Raw genomic sequence first — 9,892 nt, 5'->3', positions numbered from 1 at the left:
CCGTTTGTCAAGTACACTATCATAGCTTACTCTAGGGTTTAAATGCCCTTAAAAGAACCGTTTCTTCCTTTGAAGTATTACTGAACTGCTTTCTTTTTTTCTTCTATTTTTGCAATCCCCTATTTTCAAAAACCAGAATAGCTAAACCTCACATCACCACATTCCATAAAAAAATAAATAAAAAACAACGATTCATCTTTGTTTCTGTAGCCGCTCTGCTCTCCATGTCCATCTCTGTGGGTTTCAGTTCCAACCTGTGAGTGTGCGTGCTAAACACCAATATAAACACACAACCAAACAGCTGTGAAAATATTCATGACACTTTTTTTATGAAATGTCAGAGGGAGAAAGTGAGAGGGGGGAAAATATAGGCGCTGTTATGGAAATTCTCTACACACACCACCTGCAAACTGCTACGGATAATTTGCAGTGTTGCCACACGCATCAGAAGACGCTGTCCATTGCCGTGACCTTTCTGCCAATGCTTTCATTTTCCTGCTCTGCCATGCTGAAGGTCAAATGGAAGTCTGGTATCAAATTGAATTTGTTGCTTGTAATTACGTACTCAATAACATTTTGTCAGTCTTGGCATGTAATTGTTTAGAAATCACTTTATTAATCATGTTGAAGCCTAATGGCTCGTGATTGAACAGACTGAAATGCCATGAGTATTAGAGCACCAAACAGAGATATAGGTAGAGGGAGTGCATCATAAATCCAACTTCCAAAGTGTGTTTTTGCCTTACTTATAATTTCTACAGTAAGCCTATGGTAATCATTTCTCATTATTTGCAGCTTTATTTTGAATTTTATAGGAACCCACATACCTCCATCATTCATCTCATTCACCTATATTCTTGAATACTTGTATCAGATTCATCCACAGTGAAAAGAGAAACCAAAGTCAAATTGACCAAAACAGTGTTCACCTGCAAGCAACTTGTAGATACTTGGTTACCTAGAGCAACTTTAAAGATGAAATGTGTCATTTTGAAGTCTGAAAACCAAATTTAAAGTCAACTTATGAAGGGGGAGGTGTTTTGGAAACCTGTTTGGAAAATAATTAATTCATTCATTTTCTACCGCTTTTCCGTGGCCGGGTCGCGGGAGCAGCAGTCTTAGGAGAGAACCCCAGATTTCCCTCTCCCCAGACACTTCCTACAGCTCCTCCGGGGGATCCCGAGGTGTTCCCAGGCCAGCCAAGAGACATAGTCCATCCAGCATGTCCTGGGTCTTCCCTGAGGCCTCCGCCCAGTGGGACATGCCTGGAACACCTCCCTTGGTAGGCATCCAGGAGGGATCCGAAACAGATGCTTGAGCCACGTCAGCTGACTTCTCTTGATGTGGAGGAGTAGCGGCTCTACTCAGAGCTCCTCCGGGTGTCAGAGCTCCTCACCCTATCCACAAGGGTGCGCCCTGCCACCCTGCAAAGGAAACTCATTTCGGCCACTTGTTTCCGAGATCTTGTCCTTTCGGTCATGACTCAAAGCTCATGACCATAGGTGAGAGTAGGAACATAGATTGACCGCATTACTGCTGCCGCTGCACCAATCCGCCTGTCAATCTCACGTTCCATCCTTCCCTCATTCGTGAACAAAACCCCAAGATGATTGAAGTCCTCCACCTGGGGTAAGGATTTTTCTCCAACCTGGAGATGGCAAACCACCTTTTTCCAGTGGAGCACCATGGCCTCGGACTTGGAGGTGCTAATTCTCATCCCAGCCACGTCACACTCAGCAGCAAACCTCCCCAGTGCATGCTGGAGGTAAATTTTTGATGAAGCCAACAGAACAACATTGTCTGCAAATAACAGAGATGAAATCCTGTGGTCCCCTAAGGGCATCCCCTCTAGCCCAAGGCTGCACCTTGAAATTCTGTCCATAAAATTTATGAACAGAATTGGTGATAAGTGGGAGCCCTGCCAGAGTTCAATATGCACTGGAAACAAGTCAGACTTTCGACAATGCGAACCAGACTCCTACTCTGCTCATACAGGGATTAGAAAACCCTTAACAGAGCGCCTCTGACCCCATACTCCCAGAGCACCCTCCACAGAATGTCACAAGGGACAGGGTCGAATGCCTTCTCCAAGTCCACAAAACACATGTGGACTGGTTGGGCATACTTCCATGAACCCTCGAGTGCCCTGTTGAGGGTATAGAGCTGGTGCAGTGTACCACAGCCTGAATGAAAACGGCATTGTTCCTCCTGGATCTTAGGTTAAACCATCGGCCGGATCTTTCTCTCCAGTGCCCTGGCATAGACTTTCCCCGGGAGGGTGAGGAGTGTGATCCCCCTATAGTTGGAGCACACCCTCCGGTCCCCCTTCTTAAAAACTGAGTGTTTGGAAATAATAATATTTGCAAATACTTATGGCTTTGCCCGTGCCAAACAATTAAAATAAAGCAAATTGCACACTTCACTTCACCAAATGCTGTTTTATTATACTCAAAATGAGCCATTGTGGTACTCTGCAATACTCTGTGGTGAACTATATCCAGACTTAGAAGATTTAATTTTATCTTGTTATTGCATTAGTTAGGCCATTTGCTCAAATCGCTCTTGACACATTTTGACAACCCACATGGAATATTAAAATAAATTGGTTTTAGCTCTGAGCACCTACTTAAAAGGTACATTTGGAGAAAATCTAAGGAGATTTATAAAGGATATGTGAGAGGTGGACAAAAATCACTGGACTTTGGTGTTGTGGGTGGTGGCTAAGACACTCATGAGCAGTTGCTGGGGTGGTTTAAATGGTCTTACAAGGAGGTAACTAGGTGATTAATTACTGGTAAAATGTTTTTAAAAAATCCCTTCTATGATATTCTGGTCTATGGTTTACTGTTAGTCTATATACTTCTATGTTTTTAGGAAAAGTAATAGCACATTTTTTTTCAATAAGCAACACTGACTATGTTTACATGGACATCAGTAATCAAATTATTTGTAAATTATTTTTATACAATAAAAAACATCAACCATGGTACCTGTGATGCTCGCCTCATTAAATCACATTAAGTACAAATTATGCCCCTTAACAACTCATTGTCGACTTTTGGGGAACGTTAAACAAAAGGTTTTAAAAGGTTTCTGTGGAGAGTTAAAGTCAGCACACTGTTCAAGGCTGATTCAAGATTAATTTGCACACTGACAATGGAAACAATAGAAGAAAAGTAGAATGTAGAGAGAGAGAGAGAGAGTGAGAGAGAGAGAGAGAGAGAGAGGAGAGAGAGAGAGAGAGAGAGAGAGAGAGAGAGAGAGAGAGAGAGAGAGAGAGAGAGAGAGAGAGAGAGAGAGAGAGAGAGAGATGTACACTTCTGGCCACCACATTCCTTTCTACAAATGGTGGACTGAGTAAATAGAGGTATTTCACCCTGTAAGGAGTTTTCTGCATGACTATTCATTGTTTTGAATACATGTATGTGAAAATGTTTTTGTATGTGAGTATGGAACACACTGAGCTTTATCAAAACACTATTAAAATAGAATTAAAAATGTTCTATTATGACTATATCCATATTATTTTTATTAGCAATGTACACTTTAATATATTAATGCAGATTGGTGTAATAGCCTACAGTGCGTAGTGTATAGAAATGTGTGGAGACTTTGTTAGAGATGTGTGGAGATTATGTTCTGGCAGTCTGTTGTATCCAATTGCACATTTCATGCCATCAGAAGTTTTTTTTTTTTCTGTTTTCTCAGTCAGTCTCTTTCTTTAAAATGGTAAATATGCCATTTACATAAGAGACTAGATTATGACCTGCTTTCTGTCCATTTTCTGTTGAGGTGCATTATATAAGAGCACCAAACTAAAAGAGGTCAACTTAAAAGTATCTGTCTGAAACAAAGTGGGAATATTGATAATTGAGCACATCCTCTTGGTAAAGCCTATTAAGAAGGCCTGAAATGGAAGTTGCAATAGCCTTTTTCCCCCAACTGATGTTTGTCACCTAAGACATAAAATTATACAATATTGAAACTGTGAGGAAAAGAATTACAGGTAGCACTCTAGAGTAATGGTCCATTGCTTAATGTTAATGCATTTACTAATGAATGTAAAGTATTTATTAATCATAGTTCGGAATTAACTAATGCACAGTGATTTAACATGAACTAACCTATTTAACTTATTAACTAGTTAGCAAATCTGAATAACCACTGTACTAAATGTATTTCAAATTTTTTGTTCTTGTTAGTAAATCAATATATTTCAGTTTGAAGCAGTTTCTTAAACAAGAAAATAAAATAGAGAGGAAACACATTTTGTTTATGGGGAATCGATTAAATAGGATCATCTTTTGGTGAAGTGAGTTCAAGGTTGAACCTACAATCACGCCATTTAAAGTCATCAGACAGAGAAAAGATTTAAGATGGAAAGGAGGTTATTTTATTAAACAGTTATAAGGGCACGTGGATTTTGTGAACTGATAAATAATTCATAATACCTTATTCCAAATGTTCAACAAAAACCTGTATATTTTGTGTAATTGGTGATTGCGAGGTCATTTTTAAACAACAAGCAATACTCTTGAGTTTTGTTTTAGTTGGTGTGATTGCTGAAGAGTTTCTTTGCCAGTGCCATAAAACCGAAGGCCATGTGAGTAATTGGCTAGTGACGTCTGTGATGACAGAGATAACCAATGAGAGCAGAGGAGAGGCGGGGTTGGCGTTGCTCCGCCCCTCTCGCTGCTTGTCTTTATGTATGTGTGTGTGTGTGTATAATCCCAGTATTGACCCAGAAAGCGCTCAGCGGCAGCCGCTTGTTCAGACCAGAGTACAGTCACTGGAGATACCTGCGCTGCTTTAAAGAGACTGACTCCACGAAACAGCATCTTTACGAGGACACGATTATTTGACGGTATGTGCGTTTTATTTTGAGGTCACTGTAATAACTTAAAAACTTGGACCTTTTGTTCTTTTGTCAGTGTCGTTTATGTAATCAGCACGTCTTAACAACATTTAAATAGCTGTATTGCTGGACATATGGTTGGAGAGGTTTAGCTTTTTGGATTTTAAGTGATATTAAAACGGAATATGTTAAATATGTTCTCTGTTATTACTTTTGTTCTAAACAGAAAAAAAATTCTTAGTATAATCTACATGACAATAAATAATTAAGAATTGAACAATTGATTGATACTTTATTGTCAGTGTATAATATAATATTAAATATTTGTAGTATTGTTAGACATTAGCTTCAAGTGAACATTAAAACATCTCAAAGGAAAACCTTCAACTTTTCTCTAAATAAACAGTTAATTCAGTAGACATGTTAATGAAAGTTTCACTGTGGTCAGACAGCAATTGTTAAAGTCTGCAGCCTATGTTTCATTTAAATACTGATTTTATCTTCTTACATAGAAGACGAGAAATTCTTTGTTTTATGTAGACAGAGGTGAGGCTAGACCCCAGACTACAGTATCCTTTATCTCCCATTTCTATAGCCATTGACCACATAGGCAAACATAACTATGCACTTCCAAAAAACGTGTAATTCTTATGCATATGTTCTGATCCATTATTGATAAAGAAATAAAAGACAAACATCTCTAGACAAAGCAATGAAAATGGATTGATCTTTTAGAAAACTAACAAAAACAAGGAAATTCATTTCCATGTCATCAGCTGTATGATTTTGGGAGAGAAAACAGCGTTATGGCTATATATTTACTTTTGCTAGAGATCATCTGATGTACTGTATGCCTACATATGAACACTTTGTTGTTATTGCATTGCCCCTTATAATCTATGCTTATTATAATATACATTTTCAAAACTTTAAACACTGCCCTATCATGTGAGTAGATTAGCCAGTCATTCATTTTGCCATTATCTATTGCCCACATGCATCTGGCAGTAGGTTGGCTTTGTTTGCTCAACACTTTGTCCACCTCCCTGCCTGTTATTGTTTTGATCCTCCCGGCGACTCCTTGATGCTCCCTACTGCAATATTTCTTGTGCAAAAGGCTCAAGTCTTTGTTTAAGCTTGCAACCCACAATGGGTCATAGGGTACTTTTAGGGTCAAAACATATGGAACACTGTGAAAAAAAAAAATCTAAAGTAAACACGTGCTCTTATTCAGCATCTTATTTTAATGCAAATAATATAAATACAGAAAAAAAATCCTTAAACCATGACACATTTGCTTATTTGTAACCATTGGTTTCACTAAGTTTAAAACAACAGGATAGAAACATTTCAAGATACAATTTTCTAATGCATTTTAAAAAATATTCCTTGAATGTGAAAGGATCGTGCAGTGGATATTGTAATCAGTAAAAAGCAGTTGGTATTACCAAGCATGCACTCTACAATTTCTGGCTTGTATTAAACGTTTGGTCAAATATGGAAAAAACTTACATTTAAAGTTACATATTTTCACTGTTGTGTTTGTTCATAATGACCAAGCATTAGTTTAATAAAACACAGGATTTTTTTGTGTAAGACTTATGGTCTTAAGAGCCACAAATGGCCTAGCATTGGCTTGTGCCACAGATATTTTCTTGTGTTCTTGTTGCTGTTGTTGCTGTTTTTCTCAAGCAACTTAGTTTGTCTGGTGATATCTAAGAACTAGTTTTAATATTTGCCATTCTTCGCATATCTCTGCAGTTGAGAAGGCATGGCTGAACACATGATGATGCCTATGAACCATAGTTCTGCTGGCGGAGGTCTGCATGGTTATCGCATGGGAATGAATGGCCCTTCTCCACATGGACACCAGCCCAGTCTGCGGACACTTCCCAATGGGCAGCTCATGCACTACAGCAGGGGGCCTCAGAACTCAATGGAGGCGGCCATGAGGCAGAGGAGCGTGATGAATGGCATCATGAACACTCAGGTGAATGGCCAGATGAGTGGCGGACACCCCCACCAAATGCAGCAAGCAAATATGATGTATGGAAGTCCAAATCAACAACCCCAAGGCCACCCTCAAAGCCAGCACCACCATATGCACCCCCAGAACCAGCACCCACAGCAGTATATGGGTAGTGGAGGTCTTTCAGCATCTCAGCAGCTTATGGCAAGCATGCATCTTCAAAAACTCAACACTCCATACCACGGGCACCCACATGGCCCAATGAATGGGCATCACATGGGAAATGTTCAGCATAGAATGGGTCCTGCTCAGTTGGCAGGCATGCAGATGGGGATGGGTGGGCCAGCACTGGGCCACAACGTCATGGACATAGACTTAATTGACGAAGAAGTATTGACGTCATTGGTGTTGGAACTTGGGCTGGATCGAGTTCAGGAGCTGCCTGAGCTATTCCTTGGACAAAACGAGTTTGATTTTTTCTCAGACTTTGTTTGCAAGCAGCAGCCAAGTACTGTCAGCTGTTGAAGTTCTGCTTTAGGTCCTTGAAACAAAGAATGACTTGGTTGACAAGAAGAAGCTGGGGCAAGACAAGAGAAGATAAACAGTCCGGTTCTCTGTATATGTGAAGATGTGCTATGCATGTTGTAGTGCACAAAGTTTCAGCTTTCACTGAGAGAAAATACTTTCTGGATTGTCTTCAGTCTTTGAAGAATCTGACACAAGAGTGTCATTGATGAGCATGCCTCGTCTTGTCCCATTGGTCATCCTTGATTGAAGGTGGCTGAGTGTCCCAGGGTCGAATGTAACTTCACATGGCGGAAAAAAAGAAGTCTGCGTAGAACTTTGCAGAAACTGCTTTGCCTCCTCGGGGGCAACTAGAATCAATAGCATTTAGAAATGTATTTATGTATGACATCTACCAAAAAAGCAGACATGATCTGTGTTGATAGAAACTTGCCTTTTCTCAAACTCTCCCCAAATCCTGTGATAAAAGATGAATGAATGAAGGTGTTTTGTGGGAATTGAAGGCTGGTACTTCAAATCGGGTTGATTTTCCAGTAGCTCTTAATGACATTTGAAATGGCGAGGGAGTGGTGAGATAGTAGTGGTTGGGTATAAACATTCTTCAGTATGAAACATTCCTCCCACAATTATTCAACATTTTAAAGATGACTGCCTACAGTATACGAATTGGTGCGCTCGCTACATATGACCCAAAATGAGAGTCTTACATTAGGATGTCTTTATACTTTCAGGACTATTTCTGTGTTAGATAAACTTGCCTGGAAAAGGGTGGAATGTTTTGTAGCCTCCCTTGCTAAATGCTGAGCCTGTGCTCCCTGCTGATGAGTCTAAACTGTAAAATTGCCTTATAGTTTTTTTTTACACAGATGTTGATGGATATTCACTGTACACATTCTTACCTTGTTCCATGGAATAAAGACGAGAATACTGTCTTTGTAAGATTCAAAGACATCAAAACTCCAGTGGTTATGTAGTGTTCTCTAATATGCTGCTTGCTGTAGTAAAGAACATGGTCCACAATCTCTATTAAACCAAATGATGCATATGTAACTTCCATTTGTTTCTAAATTAACCTGATTGTCAACCTGAACTATAGTTTGAAACAACCACTAAACATAGCACCAGTTTCTTGATGTGCATTGAAGCCAATCTTAATAAGCAGCACAAAATATTGTTTCTCTTTCCACTGCAGGTTTAAACTTGATTACATGTAAATTACACCTACAACCTTCTGCTTAATTGAGGTCAGCATGGTCAGTCATCTCAGATAGACTGATAATTACAAAATGGACATGTTCATTTGCTTGCTATCGCTCAGGGTGTAATGAAGAGTTGTGAACGGCTGCCCTGCTGGGTTTGAGAACTTCCTGTGTCGTTATGTTGGTAATTCTTGTATTGAGCACTCTGTGGGGGTTGGGCTGGTATGGAAATAGCACAGTGTACTGTAGTAGTAGGTTAATCTGTTCCACCAGAGCCAGGCTCAACTCCCTCGGCTCTAACCACCCTGGCTCGGTTAATTGCTGTATATACAGCTTGAGATTGTGAACAGTTGCCACAAAAAAAAAAAGCACAAGCAACCCAATGGTTCATATCCTATGTTTCGCAACTCCAACCTAGCTGACTGTTTAGAGCGTTGATGCATACAAAATGGGAATTAAGTTTTACACTTTGTTTTTGTCTGCTGAATATCTCGTATCTGCAAAGAGTGGAACGTCTTCCTCAAATATGGGTATTCTGCAATTTGTGAAGCTTGGGATAAATATAGACAAACCATATTTAGAAACTGAAAAATCAAATGATCTGTTGATAATGACTGAAGGAATTTTTTCCCATTCCAAAAGATTCATTTTTTGGTTTCTTTTTAATGCCACTTGAGCTTATCAGTCTGTATATCTTAAATCATAAAGCACCCCACAGATTTGTTCAGAATGTCCCTTGCAGATGAGATTGTATGTTTTCTTCCAAACTGTGTTGTCATGTACTGTCACCATGCTCCCACAAATGCTTTTTTGTTTTAAATGTTGTTGATTCTATCTCAAGAAAAATGTATTTATTTTCATTGAAAATAAAATATTTATTTAAAGAATTTGTTTCAGTGAGTGTGATTTAACTGGTAATAACCACAGGACACAAATCTGACTTTTATTAGTGTTGTTTGTTTAAATACGTAACATTTTAGACTATAAGCTGAGGAAAATTGATCAATCAAGTGTCATTTTAATATCACTTGTATACTTATAGTTTGAATGAGTTTTTGATGTGTTACATTTAATTTTTATGTTTCAGTCATTTTAAATATACAATAGTCAACATTTAAAGTGAATCAAAAATGGTTTTCAAAATTTGTCCTATGGGTGCTGTACATGTTTTTTTCATATATAGATTTCATGCATTTTATATAATACAAATTATTAAGTTGGTACAGATTCTCGAAGGCCTTGAAATTGTTTTAATTATAATCGATTGTCTGTAAAGTGCTTAAATTTTGGACAAAGGGCCTGAAACTACTTGTAAATTAAATTGTATTACTTTTTTAATCATTT

The 9,892-nt window shown here is 38.7% G+C and overlaps 1 protein-coding gene across 1 annotated transcript; it reads left to right on the top strand.

Moving 5' to 3' along the window:
• The first annotated feature begins 4,746 nt into the window (after positions 1-4,746).
• cited4a (Cbp/p300-interacting transactivator, with Glu/Asp-rich carboxy-terminal domain, 4a) lies at positions 4,747-9,435 on the top strand. The gene is made up of 2 exons (XM_056480061.1): positions 4,747-4,864; positions 6,617-9,435. The coding sequence occupies exon 2, from the start codon at positions 6,627-6,629 to the stop codon at positions 7,347-7,349; it is 723 nt and encodes a 240-aa protein (XP_056336036.1). The 5' UTR covers positions 4,747-4,864; positions 6,617-6,626; the 3' UTR covers positions 7,350-9,435.
• The last annotated feature ends 457 nt before the right edge of the window (positions 9,436-9,892 follow it).

This window comes from Danio aesculapii, chromosome 19 (assembly GCF_903798145.1).
Source record: "Danio aesculapii chromosome 19, fDanAes4.1, whole genome shotgun sequence".
In the NCBI taxonomy this organism is placed as follows: domain Eukaryota; kingdom Metazoa; phylum Chordata; class Actinopteri; order Cypriniformes; family Danionidae; genus Danio; species Danio aesculapii.
This window is presented reverse-complemented; position numbering and strand designations above follow the sequence as displayed.

Excerpts from the sequence above, each read along its gene's own strand:
- cited4a (XM_056480061.1), top strand. The coding sequence starts at position 6,627 with ATGGCTGAACACATGATGATGCCTATGAACCATAGTTCTGCTGGCGGA.